The sequence below is a fragment of the Salmo trutta genome, chromosome 17 (genome assembly GCF_901001165.1).
Source record: "Salmo trutta chromosome 17, fSalTru1.1, whole genome shotgun sequence".
NCBI classification, from domain to species: domain Eukaryota; kingdom Metazoa; phylum Chordata; class Actinopteri; order Salmoniformes; family Salmonidae; genus Salmo; species Salmo trutta.
In genome coordinates this window covers 55,173,266-55,187,355 of record NC_042973.1, presented here as the reverse complement: position 1 = coordinate 55,187,355, position 14,090 = coordinate 55,173,266, and the positions used below count along the sequence as shown (strand labels likewise).

Genomic DNA, 14,090 nt, shown 5'->3' with positions numbered 1-14,090 from the left:
AGTGAAGATGGTGAAAAGATTCAAGTTCCTAGGCGTGCACATCACTGACAACCTAAAATAGTCCATCCACACAGACAGTGTGGTGAAGAAAGCAAAACAGCGGCTCTTCAAACCTCAGGAGGCTGAAGAAATTTGTTTTGGCCCGTAAGACCCTCAGAAATTTCTACACATGAACCATTAAGAGCATCCTTTTGAGCTGTATCACCACTTAGTACGGCAGCTGCATCATCCACAATCGCAGGGCTCTCCAGAGCCCAACGCATTAACATGGGCACACTGCCTGCCCTCCAGGACATTGACAGCACCTGGTGTCACAGGAAGGACCTCAGCCACCTGAGCCATGGCCTGTTCACCTCAGTACCTAGAAGGTGGAGACAGTACAGCTGCATCAAAGCTGGGGCCGAGAGACTGAAAAACAGCTTCTGTATCCAGACCATCAGACTGTAAAATAGTCACCACTAGCTAGCCTCCGCCCAGTATCCTGCCCTGAACTTTACTCACTGTTACTAGCCGGCTTCCACCTGGTACTCAACCTTGCACTTTATAGACTGCTGCCCTGTGTAAACTGAAGAAAAATATAAACGCAACATGCAACAATGTTGAAGTATTGTTAGCGCAGGAGAGGAAGGCAGACGTTTGTGTTTTTTTGTTTGTTTATTTGCGTTGTAAAAACTTATTTTTTTACTTATTTTGTACATAATGATGCCCCTACTGTCTCTTATGACCGAAAAGAGCATAGACATCAGGACTGCGATTACTCACCACGGACTAGCAGAATCCTTTTTTTCCTTACACGAATCTGACGAGCCCGACACGAAGGTTATACAGCTTCCTCGCGAACAGGCCCCGATCCCTGTGATCTGCATGAAGAGGCGGCGGAGAAAGAGGGGCCGAAGAGTGGGCTGCCTTCTACGAATTCATAGGCGATCGAATAAACCCCCACTTCCCTCCATTCTGCTAGCAAACGTGCAATCCTTGGAGAATAAAATCGACGATTTACACGGAAGATTAAACTACCAACGGGACATTAAAAACTGTAAAATCTGCTTCACAGAGTCGTGGCTGAACGACGACAATATCAACATACAGCTGATAACACAATAGTGGTAGGCCTGACAACAGTGGTAGGCCTGATCACAGACAACGATAAGACAGCCTACAGGGAGCAGGTCAGAGACCTGGCCATGTGCTGCTTGGACAACAACCTCTGACACCGCCTGGTATAGAGGTCCTGGATAGCAGGAAGCTTGGCCCCAGTGATGTACTGGGCCGTACGCACTACCCTCTGTAGCGCCTTGCGGTCGAAGGCCGAGCAGTTGCCATACTAGGCAGTGATACAACCAGTCAGGATGCTCTCGATGTGCAGCTGTAGAACCTGATGGCTTGGTTTTTGCTCTGCACTGTCAGCTGTATGACCTTATATAGACAGGTTTGCACCTTTCCAAATCATGTCCAATCAATTGAATTTACCACAGCTGGACTTATCGAAACATCTAAAGGATGACCAATGGAAACATGACGCACCTGAGCTCAATTTCGAGTCTCAAAGCAAAAGTTCTGAATACTTATGTAAATAAGGTATGTCTGTTTTTTATTAGTGATACATTTGCTAAAATGTATAAAAACCTGTTTTTGCTATGTCACGATGGGGTTTGTGTGTAGATTAATGAGGGGAAAAAACAATTTAATACATTTTAGAATAAGGCTGTAATGTAACAAAACGTTGAAAAAGTCATGAGGTCTGAATACTTTCCGAATGCCGTGTATATTTCGGACTCTGACATTGATCGTACTAATATTTCTATATTCTTTAATTCCTTCTTTTTATTTTTGGGATTTGAGTGTATTGTTTTGTATTGTTAAGAATTGCTGCACTGTTAGAGGTAGGAACATAAGCATTTCGCTACACCCGCGATAACATCTGCAAAATATGTGTATGCAACCAAAACAATTTTATTTCGATTTAGCAGCAGAGTTGTTCCGGTGTCACCTGCTCAATTAGCTATCGTATCTCCATGAGGACTGCAGCCAGAGACACCATCACATAACTTCATTTAATTAAAAATCACTTCACCATTTAGGCCTCCACTTCACTCTGCCAGGTAGATGATACACACGCACGCTGTTCTGCCGTGTAGAGAGGAGGAAGCGTTGTTGAGGAAGGTTGCCAGGTTACTGTTATTTCACTCTAAATCCCCTTAATCCCTTCACATGACGCCTCTCTCACACACACACACACACACACACACACACACACACACACACACACACACACACACACACACACACACACACACACACACACACACACACAAGCTGCACACACACACTGAGTCAGTCAGTCAGTCCAGTTTGTACTGTAGCTAATGCATCCTTCACGCTACACCGGCATCGTACATACACACCCCTATCCTCTGACAATAGCCAGGTTATGCAACAGGGAAGAGCCAGCGTTTTCTGTATCACTCAGTCTCACTCTAGAGGACTGGAATATGCTGAGGTGGATGAGACCCTTCCCTAATCAACTACATGCTGAGGAAAGCAATTCAGAGAGTTCAAATAACAGTAAAACAGAACAGCTCCTTAATATTTCTATTTAGGAGGTTACCACCGTTCAAACACTGTCTGAGATCCAATTAAACTATTCCTCCAAGTTCAGTAGCTAAATTGACTAAGACAATTGTCCAGTATAGACTGAGCCTCACAGCTCGACTGAATGGGAAATAGGGTCTCTGTTTTGTTACTACTCAGTACTGACATCTCAACTGAATAGGAAACGAAGTGTCACTTATTGATTGATTGAGTACAAACCTCTTGATAGGCTCTGAGTGCACCAGGGCAGCGTCTGTCATCACCTTCATCCATGACTCCATGTCTTTGGCTGCGTCTGTGCAAAAGTAGTACGTTCGCATGTTGGGATGTGTCGCCTGCCGGAACAGAGTCGAAGAGAAGAGACCTGGAAGAGAAGAGAGAAAGGGCAAGAAGCGGGTTAGTTGAGTCAACTGGGATGTGGTCTCTTTTACTCTGGCTTTATTTGAGTTCTAAAGCCAACACTGTATATGTGAACAGTCAGTCAGAATAGTTTGCTACAGCAGCATCTTCTCTTATCAATGATGGACAAACCAATCTCAGTTAATTTGTTCTGACAGCATCATTGACTAGTTCAATTCTTCCTGCTGGTGTGAATGGGTTTTTTAGGACACATAGAAAGCATATTTTAGGACATAATATCATCCTGACATAATTATATCCTGACATAATAAAATCCACACCACCATGTAGGCCAAACACATCTAAACCCATGACTCATCAGATTTGTATACCACTACATTACGGAATCAGGACTCAGGACTTACCATGCAACACTTGGACTGGTAAACAGGCTGCTGATTCTCCTCACTCAAGATCCGCTCGCAGTAGACAAACAAAGGCATTGTTAGTGTGTGCATGGAAGAAGGAGACAGCAGAGAGAGAAAGACAGACACGAACACATTGAGTAATACCAATATTCTGTTTACCAGGGACTGAAGACTAAAGGCAGCCATTCCTGTGTCATCCAAAAATGTGTTTGTAACAACAGTTAGTGAGGAATAAGAGGCTTAGGAAACTGCCATGTTTGCCACAAAGAGACAGGAATATGGAGAGTTTAATATGATTGGCATAACGTCATTCCATTTCCTTTGAGTTATGTAAAATATTGCTATTATTATTCCTAAGAACTACAGGGGTCATGCACAGCTCTGTTTTCTTCCTCCTCCCCTTTCATTTCCCTTCCTCCATGATCTGTCTCCCTCCCTCCTCCTCTTTCTGAGGAGATGGAAACTGAGTATGTGTGGTTGGTTAGAGAGACCTTGGGAAGACTGCTGGGAGTCTGTGTGGCTGTGCTGTTTGGCAGGGCTGAGCCGAACCCTCGTCTCTCTCTGTGGCTTTGGAAAGGAACCCGACCAGAGAGAAAGCCACAGCACCGAGAGAGATGCCATAAAATTATGGACTGGCTGCCACTGGACTCCGAGGCTCTAGAGCTGAAGGTGGCTCCTGCTGCTTACTAACAATTCTCTATAGCAGTAGCAGCAGATGGCAGATAAAACAGCCTTATTTTTCCTCTCTTTGATCAAGACTAAACTCTTAGCTTACTAACAATGCTTAAAGTAGTGGCAGCACACGCCAGAAAAAAACAACATTTTCTCTTCCCTCTTAATCCTTGACTAAACTCACTCTTTTCTTCTTGTTCTCACATTTCTTTTTTTATATATCAAACAAACTTGAATTTTTCACCTCCTAATGAATCTCTCACTCGTTTCCCCTTAGCTCTGGAATCTCAGACAACAAATAAAAATAATCAACCACTGTAGCCAAACGACAATTTGACAAAAGAATGAAAACAAGTACTGACCTTGAAGGCATATTTCCTGTTGATGTGGTCGTCGACAGACAGAATAGATATATGAAAGCTAGGCAGGAGGATGCTGCCGAGGATACCCTCCTCTTTCTCATCTGAAGGAAACAAAAACAAACAGGAAACAAAGATGAGTTGTATTTCATCTGTAGAGTAGATCCTTATTTTATCATTTTCAGAAGTTTGTCTATGCAGTTATTGCTGCTGTGAAACAAATCCCTCTTCCTCACCAGGATAATTATATAAAATCATATTAAGGAGATTACCCAGTGATTTAAATGACAGGCAGGGAAAGAGATTAGCATATATCCATTGATTAAATTCCAGCAGAGCGATAACCCTTCGCTAAGCCGTATTACATCCAGCTGAGAGACCATACTGGGTGGAAGTGTGTGTGTGTGTGTGTGTGCTTGCGTGCATGTGTGCACTTAATCAAGTGTGTGTTCCTGTGTGTGTGTGCACGCGTGTGTGTGTGTGTACTGCGAAGCGTGTTTTCTCTGTGGTAGGAAGTGGATGGAAACCATTTGTCCTGGGGCTCTGACTGGGAGGCCTGGCTCCAGGATCGATCGGTGTCCTCCAGCCTGTTTTGTTCTCCATCCTTCTCTCCCTCCCAGCCTCTCTCTCACTCACTCTCCCTCTCTCTCTCTCCCTCCCTCCCTCCCTCCCTCCCCTCCCTCCCTCCCTCCCTCCCTCCCTCCCTCCCTCCCTCTCTCCCCATCTCCATAAGGCAGTAAAGTGCAGTAAATGAGATTTCACACTAACTGGGGGAAAAGTGTGACACCAATCCGGCCCCGGAGGACTGGAGATGCCCATCCCTGACCTAGACTATGGATGCGTCCCAAATTTCACCATATAGGGTGCCATTTCAGATGCAGCCAAACTATATGTAAGCTATACCTGCTGTTCAAAGGGCTCTGTGTGTTTGATGTATTACTTACCATTTTCCTGTGGAATCACTGGTTTGTTTTAAAACTGTTTCTGTTTCTCTCTTACTCTACCACTCACCGCTGCCCCCAAGCTAGCAACGAAACTGCTCTATTTGGTCGTCTGACCAAAGCACCAGTTTCAATCCAAGTGCCAATGCCGTTTAGCAAAGTCCAGGAGTTGACATTTGTTGTATGACATTGGCCACTTAAAGTACTTATTAAGTTAAAATACTTAAAAGTACTACTCAAGTTGTTTTTTGGGGTATCTTTACTTTATTATTTATTTTTTTGACAACTTTTACTTTTAGTTCACTACATTCCTAAAGAAAATAATGTACTTTTTACTCCATACATTTTCCCTGACACCCAAAATAGCTTTAAAATTCCTTCCTCATTCAGCCTACGGTTGCAATCAATGTGTGGTGTTCAATGTAGGCCTACATTTCAAGAGACTTTTGGAAGAAAAAAAACATGCAGGGCTTGACATTAACCTGTTTCTCAACTTGTCCTTCAGACAAGGAGGTGACTGGAAATATTGTGTTGTTTGATGCAAGAAACCACTTTACAAAATAAAATGCATTATTATTCCCATACCATTATTACAGAGAAACAGACAAATTATTCTACCCTCTGCCTATTGGCTACTTAGCTTATTCAAGCCTGTCTCAAAATACAACACTGCCCCTTTAAGACAAAAATTAGCTCTTTGCCTGACTTGCTTTTCAAAGATGTCCAGTTCAAAGTCTTCTTCTTCTTCGATGAGGTTTAATGGTGGTAGGCATCCAATAAATGTTGCATTACTGCCACAAACTAGACTGGACTACAAATCCCTTATACTTTGCTTGAAAAAAATATATAAATAATAATAAATCAACAAATACCCTACCATCTGACCCTACACTCACTAAAAACCTACTCCACTATTTAAATCTACTTAATCCTACCTCAGGCCAACAGTCTGATAGGATGGGACTTAATAACACACCCTGTAACTCTTCTGACATCAAGTCTCGCACACCCAAATACCTCTCCGCAGCTGCCAGGGACTGCTGCTCAGAAGAAATATCAGCCCATGGAAAAAAAGCACCTCAATTTTCTGTGACTTACGTTTCATCACTGCAGTACATTTGATAACCATTGCTTTAAATGCTAAAAATCCAATCTTACTGAAACATATATCACTTGTTGGCCTATCCCTCTGTACTGGTAGAGCTCGACTGCTCACACCACTACTCTCATGATTTCTCCCCCTTGACCCGTCTTTCTCTAGTTTCTTCACTGCCTCAGTATATGACAACTGCAGTACTCCAACCCTGGAAACCTCAACCTGCCTCTCTCGCACCAGACATTTCTGATCCCCAGCCCCATGGGCACCCCTACAATTAAAACATACCGCTACTTTCCCCAATGCTACACATTCCTTCTGCACACTTCTCACACCTAGGAACCTCCTTCCTACACACTGCTGCCACATGCCCATAAGCTTGACACCTGTAACAACATCATGTATTCGGCACAAAAGCTTGTACGGGATAACTTTCATATCCTAACATCACTTTGTCGGGCAAAGACTCAACATCAAAAGAACAGACAACGACTCTCCTGTTTCAACACTCACTCCACCCTGTCTGTGTCGCACCAAATTACGAGCATCACAAACACCGGGAATCTTCCCCTTCAGTTGGTCAACTTTCACATTTACCCCTACCCCAGTAATCACTCTTCTCAATGCACCCATGAGACTAAAACAATTGACCTCTCTTTTCCCCATTTGTTTTCCAGTTCAAAGTAAATAGCTCAGATCCATATATGGCAATGGTCTATTTGCATATAGGCCTACTGCATGGTTACGCCGCACCGGTCTGTGTAGAGTACGGTCTGAGTCGTGTGTGTCAATGCAACAGAATCCTACTCCAATGCATTCTGCCTACAACAAAATCTCTTGCATATCTAGTTTTGCATACTAGGTGTTGCATAGTTAATTTTGTTTCGGCATGTTGCATTGACTACGTTACTGACTACAATTTTGGACAGGTAACTAGTAACTTTAATGGATTACATTTAGAAAGTATTCTACCCAACCCCTTGCATGAGTGTATGCGTGCGTTATATACAGTAGATCTGGTATAAACACAGGGACATGGCTAAAAAAACTGAATCACAACCACAGAACCGCACACCAGTGAAGCCACTCAGCAGAGAAGGTCATACCCTAGGTGGCCATAGGCCTTGTTGTCTACCAGGTTATTAAACAGAGGTGCCTAGTTATTCTTCAGTTGTTGATATCAGCTAACGTGCAACCTAACCCTGGCCCTGATATGTCTCCAAACCCCCTCAGATTTTAAACCTAGATCAGGTTTTGGTATTTTTCAATTAAATGTGGACAGCCTGTTGTCAAAAATTGATGGGGTTTGGATTTGGGCTAAATCAACTTATGCTGATGTAATTGTATTTTCTGAAACCTGGCTCAGCAAGTCTGTTCTTGATAAGGATATTTGTATAAATGGTTACAATGTGTATCACACTGATTGAGTTAAGAAAGATAGGGCTGTGGCTACAGTGAGGGAATTTTTTTTTATCTCCTGCTGATTTTGTACGTTTGCCTACTGACAAAGAAATGATCAGTCTATCATTTTAATGGTAGGTTTATTTGAACAGTGAGAGACAGAATAACAAAAAAATCTGGAAAAATCCATGTCAAAAATTTAAAAATTGATTTGCATTTTAATGAGGGAAATAAGTATTTGACCCCCTCTCAATCAGAACGATTTCTGGCTCCCAGGTGTCTTTTATACAGGTAACGAGCTGAGATTAGGAGCACACCCTTAAAGGGAGCGCTCCTAATCTCAGCTTGTTACCTGTATAAAAGACCTGTCCACAGAAGCAATCAATCAATCAGATTCCAAACTCTCCACCATGGCCAAGACCAATATTGTCAGGGACAATATTGTAGACCTACACAAGGCTGGAATGGGCTACAAGACCATCGCCAAGCAGCTTGGTGAGAAGGTGACAACAGCTGGTGTGATTATTCGCAAATGGAAGAAACACAAAAGAACTGTCAATATCCCTCGCCCTGGTGCTCCATGCAAGATCTCACCTCGTGGAGTTGCAATGATCATGAGAACGGTGAGGAATCAGCCCAGAACTACACGGGATGATCTTGTCAATGATCTCAAGGCAGCTGGGACCATAGTCACCAAGAAAACAATTGGTAACACACTACGCCGTGAAGGACTGAAATCCTGCAGCGCCCGCAAGGTCCCCCTGCTCAAGAAAGCACATTTACATGCCCGTCTGAAGTTTGCCAATGAACATCTGAATGATTCAGAGGACAACAGGGTGAAAGTGGTCAAATGAGATCAAAATGGAGCTCTTTGGCATCAACTCAACTCGCCGTGTTTGGAGGAGGAGGAATGCTGCCTATGACACCAAGAACATCATCCCCACCGTCAAACATGGAGGTGGAAACATTATGCTTTGGGGGTGTCTTTCTACTAAGGGGACAGGACAACTTCACCGCATCAAAGGGACAATGGACGGGGCCATGAACCATCAAATATTGGGTGAGAACCTCCTTCCCTCATCCAGGGCATTGAAAATGGGTCGTGGATGGGTATTCCAGCATGACAATGACCCAAAACACATGGCCAAGGCAACAAAGGAGTGGCTCAAGAAGAAGCACATTAAGGTCCTGGAGTGGCCTAGTCAGTCTCCAGACCTTAATCCCATAGAAAATCTGTGGAGGGAGCTGAAGGTTCGAGTTGCCAAACGTCAGCCTCGAAACCTTAATGACTTGGAGAAGATCTGCAAAGAGGAGTGGGACAAAATCCCTCCTGAGATGTGTGCAAACCTGGTGGCCAACTACAAGAAACGTCTTACCTCTGTGATTGCCAACAAGGGTTTTACCACCAAGTACTAAGTCATGTTTTGCAGAGGGGTGAAATAATTATTTCCCTCATTAAAATGAAATCATTTTATAACATTTTTGACATGCGTTATTCTGGATTTTTTTGTTGTTATTCTGTCTCTCACTGTTCAAATAAACCTAACATTAAAATTATAGACTGATCATTTCTTTGTCAGTGGGCAAACGTACAAAATCAGCAGGGGATCAAATACTTTTTTCCCTCAGCGTATATATGTAAAGACTAAATTGTATGTGTGGCAAAGTCTGAAACTTGTTGTTTGTCTACCCGATGTGGAAACTGCCTGGAAATTCTTTCATGATTTTTTCCAAATAGTAAACAAACATGCCCCATTCCACAGGTTCAGAGTTAAGGACAGGATAATCCATGGTTTTCTTCTGAGCTGTCTTGTATTATTCACAAACATAATCTAGCCTGGGCTAAAGCAAGGAAATCATGTTCTGATGCTGATTTGCTTCTTTTTAGGCAGATACGAAACAAGTGTTATTTTCTTCTCAGGAAGGCCAAGTCTGAATATTTTATGTCTGTTACCACAGATGACCATAGAAAGTTTTGGAAGGCTATTAAGTCTATGTCTGGTAACAGTAATGTTAATGAACTACCGTCATGTGTATTGAAGGACTCTGTTGCTGTATATGACAAAATTGAAAAGCTGAATTGTTAGAATGAGCACTTCGTATCATCTGGTAGGCTGTTTGACTCAGTATCCTCTGTCTCTGTACAACCCTGTGTGGATGAACCGGTGAGAGCTGGTCAAACTTTTAGCTTTTTGCCATTGTCAGTGCAGGAGGTACATAAAGCCCTGAAATACTTAGATCAGAGAAAGCCTGCAGGTCCTGATCTTCTAGATCCCTGCTTTTTAAAACTGGCAGCTGATTTACATTCTGTAATTCATTAACAAAAGATTTGATCACATTACTCCAGTGCTAGCCTCTCTACACTGGCTTCCTGTTAAGGCAAGGGCTGATTTCAAGGTTTTACTGCTAACCTACAAAGCATTACATGGGCTTGCTCAGACCTATCTTTCCTATTTGGTCTTGCCGTACATACCTACACGTACGCTACGGTCCCTAGATTTTTTAAGCAAACAGCTGGAGGCAGGGCTTTCTCCTATAGAGCTCCATTTTTATGGAATGGTCTGCCTACCCATGTGAGAGACGTAGACTTGGTCTCAACCTTTAAGTCTTTATTGAAGACTCATCTCTTCAGTAGGTCCTATGATTGAGTGTAGTCTGGCCCAGGAGTGTGAAGGTGAACGGAAAGGCACTGGAGCAACGAACTGCCCTTGCTGTCTCTGCCTGGGCGGTTTCCCTCTCTCCACTGGGATTCTCTGCCTCTAACCCTATTACAGGGGCTGAGTCACTGGCTTACTGGTGCTCTTCCATGCCGTCCCTGGGAGGGGTGCGTCACTTGAGTGGGTTGAGTCACTGACGTGGTCTTCCTGTCTGGGTTGGCGCCCCCCCTTGGGTTGTGCCGTGACGGAGATCTTTGTGGGCTATACTCGGCCTTGTCTTCGGACGGTAAGTTGGTGGTTGTAGACATCCCTCTAGTGGTGTGGGGGCTGTGCTTTGGCAAAGTGGGTGGGGTTATATCCTGCCTGTTTGGCCCTGTCCGGGGGTATCATCGGATGGGGCCACAGTGTCACCTGACCCCTCCTGTCTCAGTCTCCAGTATTTATGCTGCAGTAGTTTATGTGTTGGGGGGCTAGGGTCAGTCTGTTATATCTGGAGTATTTCTCCTGTCTAATCCAGTGTCCTGTGGGAATTTAAGTATGCTCTCTCTAATTCTCTTTCTCTCTCTCAGAGGACCTGAGCCCTAGGACCATGCCTCAGGACTACCTGGCCTGATGACTCCTTGCTCGCCCCAGTCCACCTGCTGCTCCAGTTTCAACTGTTCTGCCTGCGGCTATGGAACCCTGACCTGTTCACCTGTCCCAGACCTGCTGTTTTCAACTCTCTAGAGATAGCAGGAGCGGTAGAGATACTCTCAATGATCGGCTATGAAAAGCCAACTGACATTTACTCCTGAGGTGCTGACCTGTTGCACCCTCGACAACTACTGTGATTATTATTATTTGACCATGCTGGTCATTTATGAACATTTGAATATCTTGGCCATGTGCTGTTATAATCTCCACCCGGCACAGCCAGAAGAGGACTGGCCACCCCTCATAGCCTGGTTCCTCTCTAGGTTTCTTCCTAGGTTTTGGCCTTTCTAGGGAGTTTTTCCTAGCCACCGTGCTTCTACACCTGCATTGCTTGCTGTTTGAGGTTTTAGGCTGGGTTTCTGTACAGCACTTTGAGATATCAGCTGATGTAAGAAGGGCTATATAAATACATTTGATTTGATTTGATTTCAGAAATGTGGTGGGTACTCTCTTCGTTCCTAGGACTTTATCCTGCTAACTGTTCCAAATGTCCGAACTGAATTTGGTAAAAGTGCTTTTATGTACTCTGTGCCATCGGCTTGGAGCGCCTTATAAAATACTTTTAAACTGGAAGAACTTGTTCCGATTGGTGTTTTTAAATCATTGATGAAGGATTTTGAGGCTGACTCCCTGACTTGTCAATGTTTTAATTAGCTGTTTTATGATTTTGTTTTACTCTTGTGAATTCTATGTTTTTTTTACTAGATTACCTGTAGTTTTTTGTGTTGTCTGTCTGTAATTGTGCAATGACTTGGTGCTGCCTATCTTGGCCAGGACACTCTTGAAAAATAGATTTCAAATCACAAATGAGTCCTTCCTGGTTAAATAAAGGTTAAATAAAATCAATAAATACATTTCTGACCAGTTACAGCAAGAGATTCAAGACACCATGAACATCAAAATGGCATTTCTGTACCACACATTTGCAGATATAGGGAATAGAATCCAGGATGAGGCTAGTATCTGTTGTGATATATTTATGCTTACTGTTTAGAAAAAATATAGGTGTTCTTCATAGTGGACTCACCTCTGTAGTAGTACAGGCACATATCTGACAGCACAAACCACCTCTTCTTCCATAGCTTCATCCCCATGCTGTCCTGAAACATAACAGGAACACAGAAACAGTCAGACCAAATTATGTCTCCTCAGCTCACCTTACAACTAGTCAAAGACTTGATAATGTAGCAGTTGGAACCTCAAGGAGAGGTTTGGGAAACTATCCCACCTTCTGTAGACAATAAATGTATTGATTCTGGTTATTTAACCCAACGACTACAAAAAGAAAATAACGTAATTGTTACGATGTATTTCTGCTGAGTCACTCGTTCTAAGAGCTAGAAACAAGGATCAGACAGTCTTCTGGTGTTCTGTTCAGACGTAGAATGTGGTTACTGGTACTAAATAAAGAAGATAAAAGAAGTTAGTTGTATACTCCAGATGTGATAAAAAAGAAACAACCTTCCCCTAAGACAGGGTCATTGTCCTATATTAAAATAAAGGTACACACACACACATAGTTCTGAGTTCTTCGTTGGATTTAGGTCCACCTCTACGCAGACGACACCATTCTGTATACATCTGGCCCTTCTTTGGACACTGTGTTAACTAACCTCCAAACGAGCTTCAATGCCATACAACACTCCTTCCGTGGCCTCCAACTGCTCTTAACCGCTAGCAAAAACATGCTTTTCAACCGTTCGCTGCCTGCACCCGCCCGCCCGACTAGCATCACTACTCTGGACGGTTCTGACCTAGAATACGTGGACAACTACAAATACCTAGGTGTCTGGCTAGACTGTAAACTCTCCTTCCAGACTCATATCAAACATCTCCAATCCAAAATCAAATCTAGAATCGGCTTTCTATTTCACAACAAAGCCTCCTTCACTCACGCCGCCAAACTTACCCTAGTAAAACTGACTATCCTACCGATCCTCGACTTCACCAATGTCATCTACAAATTAGCTTCCAATACTCTACTCAGCAAACAGGATGCAGTCTATCACAGTGCCATCGGTTTTGTTACCAAAGTGCCTTATACCACCCACCACTGCGACCTGTATGCTCTAGTCGGCTGGCCCTCGCTACATATTCGTCGCCAGACCCCCTAGCTCCAGGTCATCTACAAGTCTGTACTAGGTAAAGCTCCGCCTTATCTCAGCTCACTGGTCACGATAACAACACCCACCCGTAGCACGCGCTCCAGCAGGTATATCTCACTGGTCATCCCCAAAGCCAACACCTCCTTTGGCCGCCTTTCCTTCCAGTTCTCTGCTGCCAGTAACTGGAACGAATTGCAAAAATCGCTGAAGCTGGAGACTTACATTTCCCTAACTAACTTTTAAGATCAGCTATCTGAGCAGCTAACCGATCGCTGCAGCTGTACATAGTCCATCTGTAAATAGCTCACCCAATCTACCTACCTCGTCCTCATATTGTTTTTATTTACTTTGCTGCTCTTTTGCACACCAGTATCACTACTTACACACCATCATCTGCTCATCTATCACTCCAGTGTTAATCTGCTAAATTGTAATTACTTTGCTACAATGGCCTATTTATTGCCTTACCTCCTCATGCCATTTGCACACACTGTATATAGACTTTCTTTTTTTCTATTGTGTTATTGACTATGCTTGTTTATTCCATGTAACTCTGTGTTGTTGTTTCTGTCGCACTGCTTTGCTTTATCTTGGCCAGGTCGCAGTTGTAAATGAGAACTTGTTCTCAACTAGCTTACCTGGTAAAATAAAGGTGAAATAAAATAAAAAATACATTTGAATAATAAAGCCTCTCCACTGCAGTCCTTCTCTGGTATCACTGGATGCTGTGTTCAAAGGGCTTTTCAGGCTACTGTTTGTAACAGGAGGGGGTGAGGTAAGGGGTTGAAAGAGAGGGCAACAACTGCC

The 14,090-nt window shown here is 43.4% G+C and overlaps 1 protein-coding gene across 8 annotated transcripts in view; it reads right to left on the bottom strand.

Annotated features, from left to right (window-relative positions):
* Positions 1–14,090, bottom strand: part of LOC115152437 (pleckstrin homology domain-containing family A member 5) — a 103,381-nt gene that overhangs the window by 21,854 nt on the left and 67,437 nt on the right. For 6 of the 8 annotated variants that reach the window (XM_029697319.1, XM_029697321.1, XM_029697320.1 and 3 more), the window contains 3 exons: positions 12,206–12,278; positions 4,394–4,494; positions 2,812–2,927 (listed from right to left, as the gene is read on the bottom strand). In XM_029697319.1, coding sequence (XP_029553179.1) covers positions 2,812–2,927; positions 4,394–4,494; positions 12,206–12,278 — 290 coding nt within the window. Of the gene's footprint in view, positions 1–762; positions 861–2,811; positions 3,000–4,393; positions 4,495–12,205; positions 12,279–14,090 lie in introns of those variants that run through there. The other 2 variants (XM_029697323.1, XM_029697324.1) reach the window with 2 other exon arrangements.